The 25107-nt window shown below is 38.5% G+C and overlaps 5 protein-coding genes, 1 long non-coding RNA gene and 1 pseudogene across 6 annotated transcripts; 4 read left to right on the top strand and 3 right to left on the bottom strand.

Moving 5' to 3' along the window:
- Positions 1–153: 153 nt before the first annotated feature.
- LOC104809370 (40S ribosomal protein S10-2) lies at positions 154–1950 on the bottom strand. The gene is made up of 5 exons (XM_010535332.1): positions 1846–1950; positions 1683–1731; positions 1172–1454; positions 808–934; positions 154–398 (listed from the first exon to the last, which is right to left on the bottom strand). Exons 1-5 carry the CDS (start codon positions 1846–1848, stop codon positions 318–320), a joined length of 543 nt encoding a protein of 180 aa, XP_010533634.1. The 5' UTR covers positions 1849–1950; the 3' UTR covers positions 154–317.
- A 3388-nt stretch (positions 1951–5338) lies between these two features.
- On the top strand, positions 5339–9384 carry LOC104809369 (monodehydroascorbate reductase 5, mitochondrial). Its single transcript, XM_010535330.1, has 17 exons — positions 5339–5494; positions 5593–5767; positions 5922–6021; positions 6191–6268; positions 6530–6601; positions 6816–6934; positions 7047–7131; positions 7226–7315; positions 7500–7601; positions 7701–7790; positions 7892–7972; positions 8139–8210; positions 8289–8383; positions 8467–8555; positions 8633–8695; positions 8844–8884; positions 8991–9384. Exons 1-17 carry the CDS (start codon positions 5485–5487, stop codon positions 9105–9107), a joined length of 1479 nt encoding a protein of 492 aa, XP_010533632.1. The 5' UTR covers positions 5339–5484; the 3' UTR covers positions 9108–9384.
- A 518-nt stretch (positions 9385–9902) lies between these two features.
- LOC104809368 (2-C-methyl-D-erythritol 2,4-cyclodiphosphate synthase, chloroplastic) lies at positions 9903–11622 on the bottom strand. Its single transcript, XM_010535328.2, has 3 exons — positions 11243–11622; positions 11027–11157; positions 9903–10327 (listed from the first exon to the last, which is right to left on the bottom strand). Exons 1-3 carry the CDS (start codon positions 11583–11585, stop codon positions 10091–10093), a joined length of 711 nt encoding a protein of 236 aa, XP_010533630.1. The 5' UTR covers positions 11586–11622; the 3' UTR covers positions 9903–10090.
- A 103-nt stretch (positions 11623–11725) lies between these two features.
- LOC104809367 lies at positions 11726–13511 on the bottom strand. The gene is made up of 4 exons (XM_010535327.2): positions 13337–13511; positions 12447–12507; positions 12146–12207; positions 11726–12012 (listed from the first exon to the last, which is right to left on the bottom strand). The coding sequence occupies exons 1-4, from the start codon at positions 13418–13420 to the stop codon at positions 11920–11922; spliced, it is 300 nt and encodes a 99-aa protein (XP_010533629.1). The 5' UTR covers positions 13421–13511; the 3' UTR covers positions 11726–11919.
- A 564-nt stretch (positions 13512–14075) lies between these two features.
- LOC104809366 lies at positions 14076–14681 on the top strand. Its single transcript, XR_002024001.1, has 3 exons — positions 14076–14234; positions 14316–14364; positions 14505–14681. It is a non-coding gene; the product is annotated as an uncharacterized LOC104809366 (long non-coding RNA).
- Positions 14682–20115: 5434 nt separating this feature from the next.
- On the top strand, positions 20116–22631 carry LOC104809654 (annotated as a pseudogene).
- A 1121-nt stretch (positions 22632–23752) lies between these two features.
- LOC104809365 (probable WRKY transcription factor 56) lies at positions 23753–24972 on the top strand. Its single transcript, XM_010535326.1, has 2 exons — positions 23753–24155; positions 24505–24972. The coding sequence occupies exons 1-2, from the start codon at positions 23839–23841 to the stop codon at positions 24683–24685; spliced, it is 498 nt and encodes a 165-aa protein (XP_010533628.1). The 5' UTR covers positions 23753–23838; the 3' UTR covers positions 24686–24972.
- Positions 24973–25107: the final 135 nt, after the last annotated feature.

Genomic DNA, 25107 nt, shown 5'->3' with positions numbered 1-25107 from the left:
TTCCATGCAATATCTTGCTTGCATATACATGATATATCACGTGTAAACGTACAGAACTAGGGATTATATTATTATTACAAAGTGAGTGCTATACTAAATAACATTGATTTAAGATTCCATTTCAGTAACATAATTGAAAGAAATCCTAGTCAATTGAAGAAATGACAACCTTTATGAATTCGGAGAGATCAAGTGAAGATGAGAATTGAACTGCCACAAAGCTGCAATTAATAAACTAAAGTTCAAAACACATTGTTCTCAATGAAGAGTATATTAACTAACTTGAGACAAAAAAAAAAGAGGGTATTCTTCTATCTTCAAGGAAGACCAGATCCTGCGGCCGAACCAGCACCATAGCCACCAGCTCCACGGCCAAATCCTGGCCTAGCTCCCGGTCCCTGCATTTTATTCATCCAAAAGATTCAGACACCAATATTATATATAAAACATAAAATGTTGTCTTGTAAGTTGAAGTATGAATCAGGAAGAATACTGCAATTTTTTCCATAAGAAACTCATTCCAAGAAAACAGATGATCATAGAGTAAAGTGAGCACAGTAACCCGCTGTCAAACTTTAGTCATGCTGAATAGGGTGACAAGAGAGTTTTGATGAGAATGCTCAGACAGGTTAAGAACAGAAAAAGACTAGCAATGGCTATCAAGAGCCACCTTCCAAGCAAATTCATGCTGACTATCTTAACAAAACTAGGGTACATTACATGGAAATGTTAGTCAGTAGCAATGGGAGACTGCCTAGAAAAAACATATACACAACAATGTCTAAAGGTGAGGAAGATAGACATTACCCTGAAAGAAGGTTGGTAGTCAGCAGGAGCTCCACCCTTGTCACCAAAATCTCCACCAGACCTCGGACCTCCACGGTACCCATCCCTGTCACCGAATCTTCTCTCGCCCTCAAAACGAGGCGGGCCTCTGGAAACAAAATAATGGCCGTGAAAACCATATCGGACAAACATGCAACTCTACAGCACACTCATAAAAGGAACAGCTCCTAAAGAGCAACATACAGATATCTTATGAACTAAGGTGATGACAAACTTTTTATTATAGTGCAAAATCAGTACACTTTCAAAACCCAGAATACGATACTAGTAAATGCAGATGAAAATTCAATATCGGGTTGATAACTTGAGCGGGGCAGATAATTACCGAGGACGGTCACCAGGGGGTCCACCCATGGGCCTGCCGGCAGGTTTCTGCTGCTTCTTCAATGTGGCAGGAACGATCTCAGAAGGGAGATTGAGGTAAGTCCTGAGGAAGGTAATGCCTTCGTTGGTGAGGTACCAGTAGTAGTGCATCCAAGCGAAAGTCTCACGCACATACTCCTTGGATTTGAAACTCTGCATCAGCTTAATCACCTGAAGATTCGGAACGCTCTCGATCAATGGATGCTTCTCCAAATTGAAATCCTTCTTGGCATACAATACACCCTCTGCCAAAATCAAGCAAAAGTTCAAGTAATCACACTGAATATCACATTCCATTGTGCTTGTTAACTAAAACAACATGAACCCACATATAACTGCGTACGTACACATACCTAGATACGCGTATACACCGAAATCGCTTAATTCAAATAATCAAAGACTTCGTATGGAATAATAGGACAACTATAAGGGACAATGAAGAAGAAGAAGAAGATTCTGACAGAATGTGGTACCTTTGAAGAGGTATTTGGAGATCTCGCGCCTGTTATTCTCGGGAATGATCTGCAAGCACGAGCAAAAGCATGAGGCAGGAATTTAGGAGAATCGAATTCGAATTTTCCCAGCATCCAAACAGAATGCCATTCGAGAATCCATTGCCGGATAAGAGCAATTTACCATGGTTGCGGCGAATTTGCTAGAGGAGGCGACGGGGACAGTGAAGGCTACTGTGAGCTTCTCTTATCGCAAGTCGGCGAGAAACCCTAACCTGCGAAGACGCGAGTTTTATAGCAAGTTTTATTTTTTTAGGGTTTGATGGTTAGGGCTTTTCGTCGGGCCCAATTAGAACTTTATTAGATAATAATCATATATTATCACATGCTCCATAAAGATGCACATCAATAATTCATATTTCCCCATTGCATCAATTATAGGTTTATGCTAAGCTCTCGTCTCTAATAATCACGAATTTGAAAAAAAATTGATTTTTATTATAAAAAAGCAACAACAGCATGGATCATAATATGACACAACCATGTTCATCATCATCAACATCAAACTTCCTCGGAAATTTTCCTTTTATTACATAATATGAACTTTTTTTTTCTTTCTCACCCAAGAAAAAGCCAGAAAAATGAAAAAAAAAAACCCAATAAGCATGAGTTAAAAAAATCACATTCACAACATTTCCTGGTGAAAAAATAAATTAAACCAAGGATGATCCAAAAGTCTTTGCGTCTCCAACAAAAGAAGATCCTTCCACATTGATTGAAGTTAAGGTTGTCCCAAAAAAGAAATTGATAACATGGACGTGACCATAACTCAATTCTTGTGTTTTTTTTTTCAAGCATTCAAATGCCGCCAAATCTCCATCTTGAACATTGCTATCATCGTGTAGATTGTAACTAGGAGCGTTTATTTCGGATTTCGATTTAGATTCGGTTTGGTAAAAAAAAAATTATAACCATTCATATTTATATCAAGATTTTGTTTTTAAAATATGCATTTTCATAAAAAAAAAAATCAGTTTTCGTTTATTTTTTTATCTGATTCAATTCATTACGGATATAATTTTTTCGAGTTAGAGATGTCATAACCATATTTTTTTTTTATGTGGGATTCGTTTTGATTACCTTTGGGTCTTATTCAATTCGAATCAATATATATATATATATATATTCGGTTAATAACTGAAATATCCATCCTAACGGTAACTTGTCAAATGCAGTAATACCAGTGCTGATTGAATCATTTACGAGGGGTGATATGGGAACTTGAAACTATTCTCGAGATTGATTTTAGGTTCCAAATCCATCGGACCAAGCCCAGAAAAATGTCGCGCCAGTTCTGTAAAGTTTATAATTAGTCGGGGTGGAATTCGAATTTTGTAATTCTTTTGAGGGTGTTTGGGTTCTTTTTTAATTTTGGGCTTCCTTTTACGGCCCAATTTCACTACATTCGATTCGTCTTTATTGGCCCATAAATTCCCGAATTCAAACTTAATTGTTTTTTTTCTCTCTCCCACAAATGCAATACACAAACACCAAGGCAAATAATATGGAATAACTTAATATTTTTTTTTTCAAATGCTGATGCTAGATTGAATTTAAGAAATATCTATACAAAATTCGATCGATCACTACACATTTTCCAAAATTTATGAAATAATTATATCAATCTTCTAAATAATATATAAATCTAGAAATAATATGTTGCAAGCTAAATTTAAAAAAAGAAGAAGCATAAATTAGGGGGGGGCACGGATCGGATATCCGGGATTTTTGAGATATCCGTATCCGTATCCGATCCGCACAAATATTCGATTTTGTTATCCGTATCCGATCCGTAATTTTCGGATATCCACAACTTCGGATATTCGTAAAAATCACGGATATTTGCGGATATCCGTATCTGACCTAAAATATTATAAAATTTTAAATTTAAATTACATAAAAAATTCAGATATAAATAAAATATACAATCTATTTAAGATAAATGATATTCACAAATTTAAAATTCATAATTTAAATATTTCAAATCAACTCAAATATAAATATAATTATAATTTATCACATACAAATATATTCAAAATTCAAAATTCAAAACATTAAACATACTAAATCTTAATATTCAAAAGATTATTATAAACCTCAATATATATAAAATTTTTCTTGAATCACCCTAAAAAACGTGTAAATATTAAGCATTTTAAATCTCCATATCAAATTATTCTTATATTTAATAATATTATTACAAAATACGGATCGGATCGGATATGTCGGATAATTAAATTTAATATCCGTATCCGACAAATATCTCTAAATAAATATCCGTATCCGATCCGTAAACTCCGGATATCCGAATTTTCGGTTCGGATATGAATCGAATAACGGATCGGTTCGGATTTTTTGGATATTTTGCCCACCCCTAACATAAACTGCCGAAAAGAAATGAAAAATGAAGAACAAACGACCTCGGAAAACGACAGAGCTAGTCTGCTAGAGTTCCTTCGCTTGCCATGGTCACGTCATCATATGACCATTTTTTCTGAAATTTTCCCTACTCTCTAAAGGGTGTTTTACTCAAATAAACCACTTGGGTCGCAGCTATTTCACGCGTATATCACAAAAAACATAACACATTAATTTTTTTTTAAAAGACGAAATTACCTTTAATGAATACACGATATTTATCCGTTCGAAAACAACTTCGTTATTACGACTTCGTAATTAATTCTAAAAAAGGTGGCAAAAAAGTTACAATTGATTCTAAAAAGGTGACAAAAAAATCATCTGTCTTATTTTATTTGTATATCAGTTATATGTTAATCGTAATAAAGTCGCAAAAAATAAAAAGAAAAGGGTATTTCGGACTTTTTCAACCGAAAAATGGGTTAAAATTGAAAAGAAAAATTTAATTTTTTTCGATGGTGTACGCTGAAATAGCTGCGACCCAAGTGGGTCATTTGAGTAAAAAACCCCTCTAAAGCCATTTTGACTGAGGTGGACCGTTCAATTCTTCGGAATCGAACCATATCGAATCGAAAATCTTGATATTTTTTTTAATTGTACTATTTAAAATTTTCGAATGGTATAATTTTTATAAAACTGAATTTCTCGAAACCGAATTAAACCGAATTTTACAAAATTCTTGAAAAACCAATTTTTTTTTTAAAAAACCTAATTTTTTTTAACAGAAATCGAAATCAAACCGTATCGAAACTGAAACTAAATCGAATCGAATGATATTTGGTACTAATTTGGTATAAATTTTAGAATACCGAATAAACCGTTCCTGAACTGAATCGTTAAAATTCGATCCGAATTCCGAAACATCTACCCCTAATTTTGAGAGAAAAATAAAATTAGAGTATCAAAGATGTCTTCCCTTTCTAGAATATTATTCTATATATATATATATATATATATATATATATTTAATTTATATCCATATTTGACGGATGAATGTATTAGAAATTACTTCAAAATATGAGTTCGAATTTCAATTTGGAGAAAGGAATATAATTTTAACCACATTATTTGTTTTCTATTTCAGAATTAGGATGGTTCTTGATGACCGGTTTACAAAAAAAAACTTTTTTTGGTCGTTCTTTGTATTAGATAAAAGTCAGCTCCATTCTGCCATGGGCACTGTGCCAAATTGCCTCTTCTTTCTGCAGATTTAGAAATTAAAAAAAAACAATCTTTTCCTTTTTCCTCTGGCCCTTTGCTCTGTTGTAGAGCCAATATCACCCACTTCCTCAATAATTTTACGGAATTCGTTTCTACTATATATATACAAAGAACTCCACAAACGATGTCTCCAGGTCCAATCTCTCTCTCTCTCATTGAATCGCCGATCCTCGTCGTTCTCCAGAACCCTAGATCGATCGTTTGATGCTCTGTTTCTGAGATTTCTTTGTAGTTCGTAGAGTCATGGCGATAGCAACGAGCTCGGTGCCGGCGAAGAGCGGCTTGTCTCTGTGGTGTCCGACCACTCCGTCGCTCTCTCGCCGCCTTCCCGCCGGTTTCTCTCCGATCGGATCCAGAAATGTCACCAGAGGCATTATCACTGCTTCCTTCGCTAACGAGAATCGCGAGTCAGTTGTCGAACACTTTGCCCTTTTCTATGTTTTCGTAAATGGTGCCTTTTCTTTTGTTATTTTTGCTGTGGAGTAGTGCATTTGGATCGGTTTTGACGAAATTTTGCTGGAAATGAGCTGATTTGCTGTGAAATACGCAACCTTTGTGTAGGTTTGTGATTGTAGGTGGAGGCAATGCTGCAGGATACGCTGCTAAGACTTTCGTTGAACATGGAATGGCTGATGGTAGGCTCTGCATTGTGACCAAAGAGGTGATTGAATCGAGTGTTCTCAAGATCAATCCTTATTTTTTTGTGGATTGCTTAATAGTTTAATCGAGTGTTCTCAAGATCAATCCTTATTTTTTTGTGGGTTGCTTTGCTTAAGAGTTTAATTTGTTGTTGTGATCATTGGATTTATTTGGGGTTTGTTTGTTTTTAGGCCCATGCACCTTATGAGAGACCAGCTTTGACGAAAGCGTACTTGTTTCCCCCAGAAAAGAAGCCTGCTCGTTTACCAGTAAGCAGCTTAGTATTCGCACTCTGATAAGTTTTGTAGTCTATTATGTTATATGAATGGCTATATGATGAATTCTTGGTGATGGTTTGAGTAGTATCTGTGTTAGGTGGGTTAGACAAGGATATGAATTTCTTTCAGCTTGGTTGGATCTTGGATGTCTTTAGTTGTGTTTCCATTTGAAGCTCTGAAAGGTTTTAGCTTTGTCATCTAATCCATGTTCTTCATGCATAATGTTTATGGCCTGGTGGTCAATGATCATAGGGTTTTCATACTTGCGTTGGAGGTGGCGGCGAAAGGCAGACCCCTGAATGGTATAAGGAGAAAGGGATCGAGGTAATCTTTCCTCTTAAATCTTTGCAAACTCGGCATTGTATGTTTTTTTTTTCTTGTCGTTTTCTCTGCTTTCAATTCTTTCATTTTCTCCCAAGTATGTTTTTTTTTTTCGATTGTATTCTACAATGGGCTTGTATGCATATGGATTTGTGTTTTACGTTAGGTGCGAGATAGCCTGAACATTTATAACTTATCGTTCATCTGTTTTTAACAGATGATATATGAAGATCCAGTAACGGGAGTTGATTATGAAAAGCAAACCCTCACAACAAATTCGGGTAAAGAGCTAAAATATGGCTCCCTCATTATTGCTACAGGATGTACAGCCTCAAGGTGAGTAGTGGTGATATTCTCTTTGCAATCCATTTGTGGTTAACAGTAGAAAAGCCAAAGGCCTTTCATCTTTCCTCGCCAATATCATGAATCTCTCTGATTTTATTTGCAGGTTTCCTGATCAAATCGGCGGAAACTTGCCAGGTGTTCACTACATTCGAGATGTAGCAGATGCTGACTCGCTGATTTCATCTCTGGTAATCTGAGCCCATGCTTGCCATCTTTCTGAAACACCTCTCCTAAATATAACTTGTGCTGATGAAACTACCTTGCAATGCTGATATCGTCCAGGGAAAAGCTAAGAAAATTGTTGTCGTTGGTGGTGGCTACATCGGTATGGAGGTTGCTGCTGCAGCTGTTGCATGGAATCTTGATACAACGGTGATTATCGCATTGCTATTGATCTTATATGGTTCAATCAATGAATTTTTCAGTGCTTGAAAGAAGTTACCAGGAAAAAGTTCAACAAAATTAGTGAGAATACGACATGCAAGCTAGATAGTGATAATTATGGACCCGAGTATGCTAACGTAGAATCGTTTCTTGTGCTTTCCCTTCAACGTAGATTGTGTTCCCTGAAGATCATCTCTTACCAAGACTGTTCACTCCATCACTTGCTCACAGATATGAACAGCTATACCGTGAGAATGGAGTTGATTTTGTCAAGGTAATGTATCCCTGTGAATGGATATGCATTGCCTTTGAGGAATGCCTAACCAAATTAAAGCAATTTGATCAATCTTTTTTTTTTTCTGTTTTTGAATAGGGTGCTTCCATAAAGAATTTAGAAGCAGGTTCGGATGGACGTGTAACAGCTGTTAGACTTGCTGATGGATCCACTATCGAGGCAGACACAGTATGATTATGTTCAGATTCAATAACTCTGTTCAAGATTGGAATCTATGAAGTCACAGAACAGGGGACCTCTTGTCTAACAAGTTTATTCTGGTTTTGCAGGTGGTGATCGGAATCGGAGCTAAGCCTACTGTCGGTCCCTTTGGAACCTTGGCTCTAAACAAATCTCTTGGAGGAATCCAGGTAACTGGAAATTAGTTATAACTTCATTCCATCAATTTATCGGGACATAACATCATGGTTTGAGCTTATACAAGAAAGGAAATTGTTATATTCCATGGCATGTCTATTCAGATTATTAATTCTCTGATAAGAGCTCATCTCGGTAACATAAACATATGGAAAACAGGTCGATGGCTTGTTCAGGACAAGTAATCCTGGGATTTTTGCCATAGGAGATGTGGCAGCCTTCCCTTTGAAGGTACTCTTCTGTTCTACAATGGAGAATTTGTATCCCTCTTCTGATCTAAACCTCCCTACGCGATTCTCTGATGAACAGATATACGATCGGATGGCCCGATTTGAACATGTGGATCATGCCCGTCGCTCTGCAAAACATTGTGTTAACTCCCTGCTTACAGCACACACTGACACGTAAGCTTTCAATGCCCGAGCTCTCTCTGGAATTCTCTTGCCTCTCTCTACAAATCTTCACCCCGTTAGTTGCGGTCGCGCAGATATGATTATCTCCCGTATTTCTACTCAAGAGTTTTCGAGTATGAAGGTAGCCCCAGAAAAGTTTGGTGGCAATTTTATGGAGACAATGGTAAGCATCCTCTCTTGACCGGAGCATTATAACTTTCTCTGATATGTATCTAAACCCTTTGAGTTGGGCCCGAGCAGTGGGAGAGACAGTTGAGGTCGGGAACTTCGAGCCAAAGATCGCTACTTTCTGGATAGATTCTGGTAAATATATGTCCACATCTTCATTTACTACCGATTTATGCTACTTAGTGAATGGATTAGATTCTGTGGAACTTTACGGAATCCATATTTCTGGTTGTGTACAAACTCCGTCTGTGATGGGTGATAATGTCTTTTGTGGGTAAAACAGGCAGGTTGAAAGGAGTTCTTGTAGAAAGCGGAACAGCCGAGGTAAAGCAGCAACAGTTCTCGACCCGTCTGCTTAAATAAAGTCTTGAACTTTTGACAGATGATGTAATGAAGCTTCTGACATTGTTTCTGTCCAACGCCATCGCAGGAGTTTCAGCTTCTGCCAGAGCTTGCAAGAAGGCAACCTCCCATCGACAAGGCAAAGCTTGAGAGCGCTTCTTCGGTGGAAGAGGCTCTTGACATTGCCCGTGACTCCCTTCAATAAGCTTAAGCTTCCATTTCCTCTTCATCCATGGAGGCATCTTTGACGAATAATGTAGATCGTTTTTCTAGAGCCGAACCCAATGTACATGCATAGCCCGAAATCCGGTGTATGTATGTACGTATATGGGTGCCGATATGGATGAATTGATGTACTGAGAACGAGTTCTCTTCGTTTGAAATCTGTTCCAAGTTGAGGATTTGAGGACAATGTTTGGTGGCCAATACTCTGTTACTGCTTTGATTTTAGCTGAATTGCGGGTGTGAAGGTCAAAGTCTAATTGGACCCAAAAAAAAGCAGCAGCATATTCTGGTTACATTTTAAATTAATCAAGGTCTGTGTTAGAAGAAAGAAATTAATTAGCTGCAATTTATTTAAGTTTAGATACTTATATTACGCAATTAAATCATAATGATCTTAAACACCGTATTTGTCCCAAGCTCTTTTTTCTTCTAAACAGACCTTAATTATGATTTAAAAATCATAATAATATTCATTGTCAAGAGAGAAAGAATGCAATTGTTGCAATTGGTGATTATCATATCTAATCATGCAAAAAAAAACGAGATTAGGGTATCTAATAATACACACCTAATTATGAGTTGTTCAAACAAACTCATCTGAAATATTGCATCATCTAAATACCCTGTGACGGCATGAAACGAAAATATTTTATTACAAAATAGAATTTATATATTTTTCTAATAAAAAAACTGTGCTATTGAAGATCAATAAGGAAATATAGAAACTCCCACTTTCACTTTCAGTCTCTGTCAGTAACTTGCACCACAAGAAACCTTAACCAAAACCATAATTCCAATTCCATTTATTATATTCCCGACAATATCTGTATGATGCATCTTGATTTTCAGTTTTTTTTTTGGTACATGACAGAGAAGCTGTATATTTGTAAATATCAGGTGTATCATGTATGTATTGAGTTCTTGCCCTAAAAGGAAATTGGTAAAGAGTTCAAGAGCTGTGACTCAACTTTTGTTCATGAGGAGAACAACAGTGTGAGCTGCAATGCTTCTGTTTTCTCCGAGGCTGTCAACTTTTTCATGGGTTTTGGCTTTTAAGTTCACAACACAAGGGTCTGTTCCAAGGAGCTGGGAGAGATTGGATCTGATTGTCTCCTTGTACGGACTCAGCTTCGGTCTCTGAAGAATCAAAGTGGCGTCCAAGTTCCCAATCTCGTAGCCCGCCTCATGCATCATTCTTACCTGGAAACATATGAAAGAACCTTCTCTTAAAGCTCATGAAATCAAACTAACAGACACTCTCAGTTCTACATCGCATTCAGACACGATCTGAACCCATCGTTACAGTCAAAACAGAGTTACCCATGTTGTTTTCCAAGCTTCTCGTTGTTCTATAAAACCCAATTACACTGAGTGACTGGTCAATCACACTCGAAATGCTATATCCTTTCAGGGGCTCGGCTTTATCTCCAGCTAATATGTTCTCCAAGAGACAATGTACAAATACAATTCTTGATCTATTGTTGTCTATCATCGATCCTCAACGGTATCACCATTCAAGAAACCGTGAAAGAATGCAGATACGAGTGTACTTGATCAAATCGGGATATGCCCGTGAACGAATACAGGGGGTTAGCTTCAGCTAGATAAAAAAAGAATTAGTCTCTCTGGGAGTGAATTATCCCAGTTAAAGAGACAACCTCATTAACACAATTAACTTCCATATCTCTCCCAATTTCCATAACTTGCAAACCAGTGAATCTTCATCAACCAATGGATCTAGCCCCAAAATCTATAAATTACAGCAGCCAAAAGCATCAAAGGTCCAAGCTTTAAACCAGAGATCCCTATACAACTAAAAGAGAAACCTTCAAGACACAAACGAATATCAGCATTGTACGACTGAAATGAACATCATCCCTAAAGATCACGAAATCTTACAGCTTCTCTGATGAAAACCGATGATGCAACTCCTTTCCATTTGGGATCAGAATCGGGAAATAACTGACCGATGTCGGGAAGCCCCAAAGCACCCAGAATCGCATCGACAACACAGTGAAGTAACACATCCCCTGCAAAACCAGCAACATCTCAACTCGAAACCCTAACGGATTCAGAAGGAGATGATTTTCTGGTTGAAATTCGTGAATAATCTACCATCGGAATGAGCCTCGCAACCCCTGTCGTGAGGGATATCGATTCCGCCGATGATCAGAGGATACCCAGGCTCCAGGCGATGTAGATCGAAGCCGTGTCCCACTCGAAAAGGCAGCGTCTTGGAGGATTTCTCGGAGGTCGCCGGTTTGTCGACGCCGACAGTCGGAGAAGCAGCCAAAGCTGAGACTAGAGGACGAAACGAGAGATACGAAGGTGACCGTACGGAGAATCCATGGCGATGGCGGGTCGTCGACGTTGTCGCCGGAGGAAGAAGGAAGGGCTTTTTGGTAATTTGAGACTGAAGCAGAGAGGACAGGAGTTGGGTGGGAGTGGTAGTCGCCATGGCCAAACCTCGCGGTTCTCTTGCGTTCAGTCAGTCTACCAGCTTTTATTTATCTATTTATTTAATCTTGCACGTTTTTTTTTCAAGTCATATTTTGAGCCGACCGAAATGAACGGAACCGTATCAAACCAAACCAAACCAAATCAAAACCGGTTAACCAATAACCGGAGAGACACTTCCCTTGATTGACAACAGCTATGTACACAATTCTAAAAGGCTCATAAGCTTGTATGCTTTAAGACCTCATTGCATTTCAACCGTTTGCAACACTAACATCAGTACACAGATCCATTCTATGATATGATTGATACAACATTTAAACCCTAAACCGATCTCACAAGCCCGAAGAAGAAGAAGAAGCAGATCGGAAATGCTTGTTCCCCTGTTCCGGAGTGAGATTCTCTAGAGCAGGTCTCTTCGGTCTCAGCTGAGATCAGTAAGAAAACCGGAACAGTGTCGGGTAAAACTCGCACCAAATCAAGAACAAAGATGGAGTACCATTATCGATTGTAACGATCAGATCGAGAGTAAAGAAAACCAGATGATGATAAAAATCTGACCTTTTCTTCAGCTCGCTGGTAGAAGCTTCGTATGAGTATGTTTTTTACCTCGGTAGTTATCACTGCAAAAGAGGTGGTAAAAGAGATATGAATTCAGGTGAGGGCAACAGAGTTGTAGTGACAAAATCCAAGAAATTCAGGCTGTTCATAATCATCGATTTCAAGAAACGATCTGAAGTTTCTCACCCCGGGAAAAAGGTTTCGTTGGATGTTCCCTATGATCGGATCAACTGGTCAACGCCAATTACGTAAAACATGGAAAAACAACACGAGTAAACACGAATCACGGTCTTAATGTTACCTTGATCCGGTGGTGGAAGTGTCCGGTTGTGAGTAGGATGATAGGTAGTGGGTATCATCCTCTGAAAAAACATATCGAAAAGATCAAGTGAGGATGCATGAATTCTATCTTCACCCACCATCTCATATAATCTCAAACTTGCAGATGGGTGCTTCAAAAAATGGATCTTTGAGTTCTTCAATTGGCCCGCTATAGATTAGCATAAGCATTTGAAAGAAAACTCATTTTCAATTTGGTAAGAAACAACAACAAATACGAGCAGATTTTGAAAGTAGAACAAAATCAGATAGTTGATTAACCATAAGAAAAACATTTATACCAAATCAGTATTTGCAAGGAACTGAGGAAAAGAAGGATGAACAAACACTCAGCTTGATCGATAACACAGCAAAACCAACCCAGAATGATGCTCTCTATACATAAACTAAGCAAAAAAACAAATGGAGAGAGGATCATGTATGCCATTATTCCGCCATTGAAGTTTGGAAGATGGAAAGCAGATGCTGTAGCAATGGCAGCTCTCTGGGTTCATACAAGTTCTACTTGCAAAACAGATCAAACCCATGACTTACCAATACGGATCGAGAAAACAATCCAAATCCCAAAACCTGGCAATCTCAATTTTTCTGGTCCTTAAAAGTTCAAAACATTAGCATCTACGGACGGACATTGACCGAGAAGAAGATCTAAGAAGCCTAAACCTTTACATCGGAAAAAAAAAACACAAACTTTCGCAGTAATTTCGTTCGAATTCAACAAGCTTGAATGAAAAAGACATCTGGGTATTCGTCCAAAGAACAAACCCCAAGAACCCGAAAACCAGAAACACCGGATTTTCCCGAGAAACAAACGGAATCGGGGGAAATTCGCGAGAATGAGGAAGAACTTACAGAGGGGTTGGAAGGATCGGAGGGTCGAAGTTGGCTGAAATTGTGAGGGTCGAAGGAGGGCAAGTCACCCAATATTGACCCCATTCGAATAGCCGATGTCTCCTCTCCCTTTGATCTCCAAAAAAAAAAAAACAATAAGGATTTGATCCCACTTCAAAACAAGCTGAAAATAGGACCATAGAAGAGGATGCATATACATATATATGTAATGTATATGCATATATATCCACTCGTAGGCACATGATGAGACGAGCAAGTGCGGCTTGTAAAATACCATTATGCCATTTGATTACATGTAATAACATGTAGAATGGTATGGAACATCGCCCACATCCATAATATTGAATTTTCCAAGTGTAAATCATAGTGAAATATCAACTTATATATGGAGGGTAAATACTTACAGTGATTTATATTGAAATAAAAAAAAAGCTTGTTTTTTTATATATATTTTTGCACTAACAATTTTTCTTCCTTTTTATAGATAAATAATCGAGTTAAAATTTGGTTATTGTGAAAAAAACAAAATTATGGTTCTCTTACAATGGAAGTATGGAGAAAATTTGCAACCAAACATCATTTTATTTCTTTCCATGTAAGAAGCCCAATCTATTTTAGAAGAGATAACCAACAAGCCCAACCCACCAATCTCTTATTGGATCTGCACCGTTGATAATGCCAAATCTCTCCTCTTCCACTAGACCGCGAAGCAGAGGATACTCTCTCCTCCGCCTTGGGTTTTTTCACGGTGTTCGTTTTCCCTCTTCCCCCCCTCCCCTCTCTCTCTCCGAACCTCTCTGAAATCCAAAGAAACGGCGGCGGATCGTCGGAACAACGATCTCCGGAGAATCAGAAGCGTAAATGGCGGCACCGGAAGCTCCGGCTGATGAAACAGATGGTAACTACGTTTCCGTACGACCTCTGTGCTTATATATGTGTGCGTTTAGGTTATGGAGATCTTTTAGGATGATGGTTTTAGGGTTGGGAAGAAGGAGAAGGGCTTGGCAAGGACAGGCAAGGGGTCAAAGGTCTCTCATCTCTGCCTTTATATGTATCTCAATCTCTTTGTTGATTATTTCTCCAACCATATTTTGTGCAAATGACCATGCTTTCGTTTGATGTCTGAAACGAAATTCGGGAACTAGAAGGGAAATTTTGAATTTTGCAGGTGAAAGTTGTAGGATTGAGATGAGAAAACTGGAGCGGAGCTTCTTGGCCAATGTACTTATATTATGTGCACTTTTTCAATTGTGTGAGATTATATACGAATGTATGAACTATGAATTGAATGCCCAAATGTGAAATCTGCGTTTATGGTTAAGTTTTGTAAATGTTGGTCGTATCATATACATTCTGTGGTCTAAGTTGCAGGATTGAGAAGAGAAATTGAAGTTACCTACTAAGGGCACGTTTACATAAGCTTAGGATCATATATGGTTCATTTAATTATTGGTACACTCGTGTATATACATGTATTTGTTATGGTCCAGACCTCGGATTCCTCAGCTGGAGAAGAACTGCCCAGCTTTATTGATCACCGAAAACAGGTACACGATGGATGACTTTGATTAGAGAGAGGTCCCCACTCTCTTCCCCTTACAATTCTGTACTAGAAATTGCCTAAAAACCCTTCAATCCCTTCTCTACACTATTTATACAATCCCATCCTAACAGAATTACTAACAGCTAACCATATTCCTAACCATAACAGACAATACAGCTGTTTATTCACAACTACTAACCAACTATGCAACAAACACAATCAACATATACTATCCTTATACACAAACAAACAAATCTAATAGCAGCGTACCTTTCTCTTCAGCTGTTCCTTCTTGCTTCAGCTCCCCTCTCTTATCCCTCCAGCTCCTTCTTCAGCCACTTCTTCAGCTCCTTCCTCTTGATCTTCACCATTTACTGCTTCTTTTCCTCTCTCCCTGCCTCTGACGTAAACCCTGAAATACTTATCAATACTCCCCCCTTTCTGTCTCAGCTTGTCCTCAAGCTGAAAGCTAGGAAATTGCTTGTTGAAATCTTCAGCCACTTCCCATGTACTCTCATGTTCTGGTAAATCCTGCCATTCAACCAAAACTTCCAACCGACCCTCTTTAGTATACCTGGAATCCTTGATGTCTTTCGGCTGAACTTGTAGTTCCAGATCTCTTGTCAACTGCCTTGGTAATTGGTTTGGTTGGATGTTACCTCCCAAAGCCTTTTTAAGCTGTGAAATATGAAATACAGGATGAATGTTGCACCCCTTAGGTAACTTTAGTTTATATGCTACCTCTCCCATCCTGCTTTCTATTTGAAAAGGGCCATAATATCGAGCAGCTAGCTTCTGATTACTCCTTGCTGCCAGAGTGTTCTGCCTGTATGGTCTGATTTTCAAATAAACCCACTCCCCTACTGTCAATGTCAGATCTCGCCTCCCTTTATCAGCTGATACTTTCATTCTCTGTTGAGCTGCTTGAAGTTTCTGCTTGATCTCCAATATCATTCTATCCCTTTCCCTTAGTGCTTTTTCCAGTTCAAAATTAGAAGTAGATCCCTCCTCATATTTCAGTAATGTAGGTGGTTCTCTTCCATACACAATCTGAAATGGTGTGGACTGTAATGCTGTGTGGAACGAAGTGTTGTACCAAAACTCTGCCCAACTCAGAAATTGAATCCATTTCCTGGGATGATCATTAGCATAACACCTCAAATATGTCTCCAAGCATCTGTTTAATACCTCTGTCTGTCCATCTGTTTGTGGATGATAGGCTGTACTAAACTTTAATTTGGTGCCTGCTATCCGAAATAATTCCGACCAAAAGTTGCTGAGGAATACCTTGTCCCTGTCTGATACTATGGATTTTGGAAACCCATGTAGCCTGACTACCTCCTGTACAAAAACCTTAGCAACCACCATAGCTGTAAACGGATGTTTTAAGGCTATGAAGTGAGCATATTTGCTCAATCTGTCAACTACTACCAGTACTACATTATAACCTGCTGATCTTGGTAAGCCCTCAATGAAATCCATTGAAATGTCCTCCCAAATGTGTTCTGGAATCGGTAATGGTTGCAAGAGACCTGCTGGAGCCAAAGTTGAATACTTTTGGCTTTGACAGACAGCACATTCAGCTACATATTTCTTAATATCAGCTTTCATTCCTACCCAATGAAACAACTCCTGTATCCTTTTTAATGTTCTCAAAACCCCTGAATGCCCTCCCATCTTACTGTCATGGAACTCAGCCAGAATTGTAGGAATGAAACTTGAATGTTTGGAAACTACTAACCTGTTTTTATATCTCAGCATACCTTGTAGCAAATGATACTTTCCCACTTTGGTTTCCCCTTCCTTCAGCTTGCTGACTATCTCCTTCAGATCACTGTCTTCCCCAATTTCTTTCTCTACCTCCACCAGTTGTATATTTCTCGGAATAGTTATGGCTAACCCCATACATGTTGGTTCCAGAATCGTGTTGTGTGGCATTCTGGACAGGCCATCAGCTGCCTTATTCTCCACTCCTGGCCTATAAACAATCTGAAAATCATATCCCAGTAGTTTAGTCAACCAACGTTGGTATTCCATACTCACCTCGCGTTGTTCCAGTAAGAATTTTAAGGCTTTCTGGTCTGTGCAAACCAGAAAACTTCTACCCAATAGGTAGTGTCTCCAACGTTGGATAGAGAGAACCACTGCCATTAATTCCCTCTCATATACTGGTTTCAATCTCTCCCTTTCAGACAGAGCCTGACTAAAGAAGGCAATTGGCCTATGCTTCTGCATTAGGACTGCTCCGATGCCAAATCCCGAGGCATCCGTTTCAACCACAAAATCTTCACGAAAATCTGGTAGTCCCAGAACTGGAGCAGATGTCATAGCCTGTTTTAGTTTCCTAAATGCACTCGAAGCATCTTCAGACCAATTAAACCCATCTTTCTTTAGTAGATCTGTCAAGGGACGGGCTATGGTGCCATAGTTCTGTACAAAGCGTCTGTAATATCCTGTCAGCCCCAGAAATCCTCTTAATTCCTTCACATTGCTTGGGGTTGGCCACTTTTGCATTGCTGCTGTCTTAGCTGGGTCTGTAGATACACCCTCTTGAGAAATTATATGCCCCAGATAGTCTATCTGTTGTCTTCCAAATTCACACTTCTTTTTGTTAGCGTATAGCTTGTGTTTCTGTAATACAGCTAGCACCGTCTGTAGATGTGTTGCATGATCCTGTAGCCAGCTTTATTGATCACCGAAAACAGGTACACGATGGATGACTTTGATTAGAGAGAGGTCCCCACTCTCTTCCCCTTACAATTCTGTACTAGAAATTGCCTAAAAACCCTTCAATCCCTTCTCTACACTATTTATACAATCCCATCCTAACAGAATTACTAACAGCTAACCATATTCCTAACCATAACAGACAATACAGCTGTTTATTCACAACTACTAACCAACTATGCAACAAACACAATCAACATATACTATCCTTATACACAAACAAACAAATCTAATAGCAGCGTACCTTTCTCTTCAGCTGTTCCTTCTTGCTTCAGCTCCCCTCTCTTATCCCTCCAGCTCCTTCTTCAGCCACTTCTTCAGCTCCTTCCTCTTGATCTTCACCATTTACTGCTTCTTTTCCTCTCTTCCTGCCTCTGACGTAAACCCTGAAATACTTATCAGTATGATTGCAAATATATTTGGTGGTTTGCCTATGCGTACACATTTTAGTTTTTATCGTAATTCTGAGCTGTGAAATTGGGGAGCAGGTGTTCGTGTGGACAAGCCAAATCCCTGGGCGTTCGATTCAACTCAGTTTGATAACATTCTCAAGAAATTGAAAGTGGTGAGGCTGTAGTTTCTATCTTCACAATGTTCTTTCCAAATTTCTCACTCACCGGGTATTGATCCTATCAACAAATGGCTTTCTCTCTATTTTCTGTTAATGTGCAGCAAGCAGCGACTAACAAAGATTATGGTAAAGACAAAGCTATCACTTTTAACACTTATATTTTTTGTTTTATGGCATTGCAAATCTTAAAGATTCTTTTTCTTCTTTCGCACTCAATAGCTGCAAAGAAGGAAGGTGAAAGTGACAATGAGCCTGTTAAGTCTGAGCCCGTTGCAAAAGTTACTCGGCCTCAAGGAAGGTTGGTAGATAAGCTTATCGTCTTTCCTCTCTATAACATTCTTGACCGTGCTGTGTGGTGTTTGACTCTTTCGATGTTTTTTCTCGGTTTAGATATAAGCGGAGAGAGAAAGAGAAGCTTGTCCATTCCTACTCTTCAACCGATCTCGAAGGAATACTAGTAAGTTAGTATTCCAATTAGTTATGCCAACCCTTGATGGTTATCCTGTTCTACCTTATTCTCTCAGGATATGTTATGTTATTATCTTTCTGTTCATTAAGCATTTCAATTTTCAAGGAGCCCACATCAAATGTGTATTTCCTCAGCCAAAATCACTTGTAACTCCTTCTGTTTGCATCTGTGTCCCACAAAAAACTTCTCATCACACCTGAAACATAATCCCTTCTTCCTTTTCTCTTCAAATTCAGCATCAGACATTCTTTTGAATGTTGATTTCTTTTCTTGAACTCCACCCTCCTCTTTTGGTCCTTTTCCTCCATTGATCTGTCTTCCTCTTTCTTGAAAATTGCTCCTGTATGATTGGTTCTGGTATTTCTGGTTTTCAGTAGGTACTGAAACTGTTCTGAATGATGAGCCTGTATATCCCGTCCTCCAGTTCTTTCCATCACTACCTCCTTTTCCTCCACACACCGCACTTAGCTTGCTGCCTTCAATGCTCAGTGCCACATCCACTATTTCTTCCATGCCTTTAGGTCGGAAAATCTGTAATATCTCCAATATCTCTGGTTTCAATCCATTTTTGAATGTACTTTCTACCATTTCTTCAGGAGTATGAGGTACCTGAGCTAATAATTCTTCAAACTCACACAAGTATTCTTCTACCGTACCTGTTTGTCTCAATGACAGTAGTCTGTCGAAAGGTGAGCCCAGCTTCCTTCCACCAAATCTTCTTGTTATCCTTTCTCTCACGTCTGCCCAATCCTTAAATGGTTTCTTCCCATTCTGATAGTCATACCAGCTCAATACATGTCCATCGATGCACATAGCAGCTAACCTCAGTTTCTCATTTTCTGAACATTGTCCCATTGAGAAATACCTTTCAGCTCTTATGATCCATGCATTCACATTTGTTCCCTCAAATACTGGCATCTCGATCCTCTTGAAGTGTGTACTGCAGCTTCCAGTGAATCGATCTTGTTGATACTTGTCACTATCTCCCTCTGTTCGATGTGTCGCGTTTCTCGCCTCTTGATCACCTCCTTGTGCTTGATTGTTTCCTTCTTCTGATTCTGGATTGCATGTCGCATCTGGAATTGCCTCGCGATTCCCTTGCGAATTCTGCTGATGATTACTCGCTTGTGGCTTCACGTTTCTGTCAAATTCCTGCCGATCCTGGCTACCAGCCAGCATTTGACATATTTTTGATAGCATTACCTCCATCGAATCTATCCTTGCGCATTGTTTCTCCAGGTAGACCATTTTAGAACACTGCTTCTGTAACTCTTCCATCTTTTCGTGTTGTCTCTGTAATTCCACCCTTGTTTCATCGATTCTTTCACCTCTGTCCATGGCTCTTTCTTCCAATTGTTCTCTTATTTGCGCGTTGGTCTTCGTCATTGATGAGACTTGCTCTGATACCAATTTGTTATGGTCCAGACCTCGGATTCCTCAGCTGGAGAAGAACTGCCCAGCTTTATTGATCACCGAAAACAGGTACACGATGGATGACTTTGATTAGAGAGAGGTCCCCACTCTCTTCCCCTTACAATTCTGTACTAGAAATTGCCTAAAAACCCTTCAATCCCTTCTCTACACTATTTATACAATCCCATCCTAACAGAATTACTAACAGCTAACCATATTCCTAACCATAACAGACAATACAGCTGTTTATTCACAACTACTAACCAACTATGCAACAAACACAATCAACATATACTATCCTTATACACAAACAAACAAATCTAATAGCAGCGTACCTTTCTCTTCAGCTGTTCCTTCTTGCTTCAGCTCCCCTCTCTTATCCCTCCAGCTCCTTCTTCAGCCACTTCTTCAGCTCCTTCCTCTTGATCTTCACCATTTACTGCTTCTTTTCCTCTCTTCCTGCCTCTGACGTAAACCCTGAAATACTTATCAGTATGATTGCAAATATATTTGGTGGTTTGCCTATGCGTACACATTTTAGTTTTTATCGTAATTCTGAGCTGTGAAATTGGGGAGCAGGTGTTCGTGTGGACAAGCCAAATCCCTGGGCGTTCGATTCAACTCAGTTTGATAACATTCTCAAGAAATTGAAAGTGGTGAGGCTGTAGTTTCTATCTTCACAATGTTCTTTCCAAATTTCTCACTCACCGGGTATTGATCCTATCAACAAATGGCTTTCTCTCTATTTTCTGTTAATGTGCAGCAAGCAGCGACTAACAAAGATTATGGTAAAGACAAAGCTATCACTTTTAACACTTATATTTTTTGTTTTATGGCATTGCAAATCTTAAAGATTCTTTTTCTTCTTTCGCACTCAATAGCTGCAAAGAAGGAAGGTGAAAGTGACAATGAGCCTGTTAAGTCTGAGCCCGTTGCAAAAGTTACTCGGCCTCAAGGAAGGTTGGTAGATAAGCTTATCGTCTTTCCTCTCTATAACATTCTTGACCGTGCTGTGTGGTGTTTGACTCTTTCGATGTTTTTTCTCGGTTTAGATATAAGCGGAGAGAGAAAGAGAAGCTTGTCCATTCCTACTCTTCAACCGATCTCGAAGGAATACTAGTAAGTTAGTATTCCAATTAGTTATGCCAACCCTTGATGGTTATCCTGTTCTACCTTATTCTCTCAGGATATGTTATGTTATTATCTTTCTGTTCATTAAGCATTTCAATTTTCAAGGAGCCCACATCAAATGTGATTAGTCCTCTTATATTTGGATTCCATCCACGTATGTAAATCTAATCCCTGCTTGGTAAGGACTGATGGTTGGATTCTCCTTTATAGATTAAGCGAACAGATGAGCCATCCCCTGCGGTTCCTGATGCAGCTGATCCAATAGAGATTGGAAGTGGCAACTGAGAGCCGAGATGTTAGTGTTGAAGGTAACAACTACTGAATCTTGAAGAAGAGTGTCGTCTCTGTTACATTTACCACCCTGCTGCTGATAAGATTGTCGAATCTTTGAAACTGAACAGAACCGCAAATCGAAGAGCCCTCTCAGGACTGGTGAGGATATAAATATGGGTTTGTGTCGCGTGGTCTTCTCGGAGCTGCGACTGGCAGAAAGAAGTCAAAGAAAGGAGAGGCTAAACTCTCAGGTGAGAGGAGGATGTTTTGTGAGGAAGATCAAGAGAATCTTTACAATTTGGTCCAGGTATGAATCTTCTTCTTACATCTTCCCTCCGAACAGTTCTTAGAGAAGAGGTTAGTAGAGCTGATAGTTCGTTCACCCGTGATTTTCCTGCAGGACAAAGCCACGGCTGGAAAGCAGGGACTGGGTATCAAAGACATTCCAAAGAAAATAGCGGGCGCCCGTTTTAAGGGGAAGAAGACATCGTTAGGTAGCAGTGACGAGGACGAGGAAGAGGAAGAAGACAACTCTATTATTGAAAAGCCTTCAATGAAACGGAAACATGATGGTGCAATCGCTACCACTGAGTCGGAAATCACGTTAAAAAGCCTCTGCAAACGGCTTCTCCGCAAGGTGTGTGATTGTTATCTGGAAAAAATATTGGGTGGTATGAATTTCAGGAAGCTGGCGAGGTCATGGAGTTTAAACAGCTTGAATCTCTTGTAGATGAACATGCCCCAACGCTTCTTTCGGAGTTTTCTTCAAGACAAGATGCTACTGCTTACTTGAGACGCAAGGTAATGCATATATTAGCTTATGGGGTAAATTGGTCTTGGGAATTCTCTTCTTTTTTTATTTAATTAAAAAAAAACCCCTTAAATAGAAACTGGACATAGCTCTTTATAAATGCCATTTTCCATTCATTTTTAACAAATAACGTAGATCCCACTTGTGCGTGTGGTTGCAGATGGAGAGAAGTGGTAAGTTTGTTGTTGAAGGGAAGAGAGTGCGGCTCTTGTCTGAAAATGGGGATGAGGCCTCTTTACGAAATACAATATCTTCTGGTTATTGATAATCTTGATTTGATTGTAATCTGTTATATATATATATATACACGATCTGGATACTAACATTTCTCACGTAATGATATTTGGTTCTTTGTTACACCTTATCTGATATATATATATATATATATATATATGTGTGTGTGTGTAAAAGATGGGATTATTTATAGTAATAAAATGACGGATGATAATAAAATGATGCGCAAGTCTGCATCAGACAAGGATCGCTAGTTAGCCATATAACATATGATACGTATATATATTGCAAGTATAGTTATATCCGACAAATATTTAAGGGTAATACTAATATATCCATCCGAATTTAATTATATGTGTGTGTGTATTGACGGGAAGCTTCCACGTGCATGGGTTTGGTTAGTTCGAAGAGCAAAAGAGTTGATAATAATTAATAATAATTTGGAGGGTTCCAAACAACCCCCACCTGAATCTGTTGATCAAATAGTTAATAGTTACTGCCCATCACATCCAAGCCATTAATTTCATTTATTTAATTAATCATGCACGAGAGGTTTATATACTCTAATATTACTTAATTTCCTCACTTTGAATATAATATGTGGAAAGCTACTTACAAAGTGCATACGATCTCTCAATTATCAATAAAATTGTAAAAATACGTGGCAATATTATTATTAAAAAGGCCACATGGATATATATATATATAGATAGATAGATGTATGTATGTATGGAGTGATATATCGTCCGTGCTATTGCCAATATATGTAAAATCTGAAACTGTGTTTTAAGATTACATGTCATCTTTGCCCGCCTTACGCTAATTTTTTCTATATCGTTCCAATTTTATCGGATGCCCCCGAAGAGACAATTTTATCTGAAGTTTAAGATTACGTAATTAAGCCTTACCATTTAACAATTATATCATAAGTACATTTAGGATCTTAACTCTTACATTGAAATATTATTCTCTGCTACCGTAGATAACATATACGTTACACCTCTCTGTTTTATCTTATATATATATATTGATATACAATTTTAGATTAACATTTTTTTTCCAAATTACCATACGTTATGTGATTCTATGATATAAATATTTTCTTATATATGTGTGTATATATATGAAGAAAATCGAAAAGAAAGAGAGATGGAAAATTGTGGGGATAAAAGTCTAATGGCACAAGGAATTAAAAGGGGGAAAGAAGGCAGTTGAACAGAAAGTTGGGTGAAACGTAGTTGGCTTATAAACCCTTTTCCATTTATATTCCTTCTTCTTTAGATTCTCTGCAACTTCTTGTTTTTCTCTTTCGCATTTTCACATAGTAACAATGGAAGGTGGAGACCCAATGCTAACCCTAGAAAACCCTTTGACGTCGTCCTTTGAAAAAACCCTAATGATGATGGCTCCATTATCCGGCGGAAACGAGGGGGCGTCTTCTTCTTTTTCTCCGGTGAACTTTCCGGCGCCAGCGCCGGAGAACGTCGGAGGAGGAGCGGGTGTGAAGAGTAACAAAGGGAAAGGGAAGGGATCGGCGGCGACCCCGAGGATCGCGTTTCATACGAGGAGTGTTGATGATGTTCTTGACGACGGTTATCGATGGCGAAAATATGGTCAGAAATCTGTCAAGAACAACGCTCATCCCAGGTATATATACATATATATGTAATTATATGTGCACATATATATATATACACACCACCTCAAGTGAATCCCGAAAACGTAGTCCTGCGTAAAATTATAACCGGACATTATTCTTGATGATACATGCAGAATCATGTAGTTTTTTTTTATCATGAATATATAAATGTATGTGTAATTAACTTACATACACACATAGATATGAAGATGCATTTCGTAAAGTTAGAATGAAATTAAAGTTCAAAATTAGAATGAAATCGGTCGAAACAAAAAATACTATTAATTCAATTCTCCAAAGTTTGTATGCATGTATGGTTGTGTGTAATAATGTATGTATATATATATATATATACAGGAGTTATTACAGATGTACGTACCAGACATGCAACGTGAAGAAACAAGTGCAGAGAGAGGCAAAAGACCCAAGCATCATCGTGACGACTTACGAAGGAATTCACAATCACCCTTGCGAGAAGCTCATGGAGACTCTCTCTCCTCTTCTCCGCCAGCTTCAGTTCCTCTCCAGGGTTTTCTGATGATTTTCTTTCTTATTAATCCCTCCTGTAATTTGTAATTAATCAAACCTTCCTTAAAATGTGCTTCTTAATCAATTACTCAGACAGAACTGTACATAAACAAGCTTACAGATCATTTAATGTAATGTAACAATTGTTGTAAGATTCATTTCTTTCGCTGTCATGTCTCTAAACAAGTGAGGAAAGTTATATAATTTTGGAGCAATTACGGAGACGAATTTGTTCTGAAAATAAAACACATGTTTAAACAAAATAACATGATAAATAATTATAATCATTACCGAAACAGGCTTCGTCATTGCAATAACGTCCTTGTTATAAATTTTCTTTGGATTTTTCAAACCAAATCAGATGTCTCTAAAAGAAAAAGGGTCCGCCATGAAACCAAAACCGACCGGTTCAGTGGTCATAACCCGTACCAA

The sequence above is a fragment of the Tarenaya hassleriana genome, unplaced genomic scaffold (assembly GCF_000463585.1).
Source record: "Tarenaya hassleriana unplaced genomic scaffold, ASM46358v1 Cleome16, whole genome shotgun sequence".
In the NCBI taxonomy this organism is placed as follows: Eukaryota; Viridiplantae; Streptophyta; class Magnoliopsida; order Brassicales; family Cleomaceae; genus Tarenaya; species Tarenaya hassleriana.
This window is presented reverse-complemented; position numbering and strand designations above follow the sequence as displayed.

Bases quoted from the DNA above. Each gene is read 5' to 3' on its own strand.
- LOC104809365 (XM_010535326.1), top strand. From the start codon at position 23,839: ATGGAAGGTGGAGACCCAATGCTAACCCTAGAAAACCCTTTGACGTCG. The intron at 24,156-24,504 runs GTATATATACAT...ATATATATACAG, and splicing joins AAGAACAACGCTCATCCCAG to GAGTTATTACAGATGTACGT.
- LOC104809370 (XM_010535332.1), bottom strand. The intron at 1,455-1,682 runs GTACCACATTCT...TGATTTTGGCAG, and splicing joins CTCCAAATACCTCTTCAAAG to AGGGTGTATTGTATGCCAAG. The intron at 399-807 runs GTAATGTCTATC...AATAAAATGCAG, and splicing joins ACTACCAACCTTCTTTCAGG to GGACCGGGAGCTAGGCCAGG.
- LOC104809369 (XM_010535330.1), top strand. The intron at 6,602-6,815 runs GTAATCTTTCCT...TGTTTTTAACAG, and splicing joins ATAAGGAGAAAGGGATCGAG to ATGATATATGAAGATCCAGT. The intron at 8,556-8,632 runs GTAAGCATCCTC...GGGCCCGAGCAG, and splicing joins GCAATTTTATGGAGACAATG to TGGGAGAGACAGTTGAGGTC.
- LOC104809368 (XM_010535328.2), bottom strand. From the start codon at position 11,585: ATGGCGACTACCACTCCCACCCAACTCCTGTCCTCTCTGCTTCAGTCT. The intron at 11,158-11,242 runs GTAGATTATTCA...CTGGTTTTGCAG, and splicing joins TTGCGAGGCTCATTCCGATG to GGGATGTGTTACTTCACTGT. The intron at 10,328-11,026 runs GTAAGATTTCGT...ATATGTTTCCAG, and splicing joins CGGTTTTCATCAGAGAAGCT to GTAAGAATGATGCATGAGGC.
- LOC104809367 (XM_010535327.2), bottom strand. From the start codon at position 13,420: ATGGGGTCAATATTGGGTGACTTGCCCTCCTTCGACCCTCACAATTTC. The intron at 12,508-13,336 runs GTAAGTTCTTCC...ATGTTTTTTCAG, and splicing joins CCGATCCTTCCAACCCCTCT to AGGATGATACCCACTACCTA. The intron at 12,013-12,145 runs GTCAGATTTTTA...TACTGATCTCAG, and splicing joins ACCAGCGAGCTGAAGAAAAG to CTGAGACCGAAGAGACCTGC.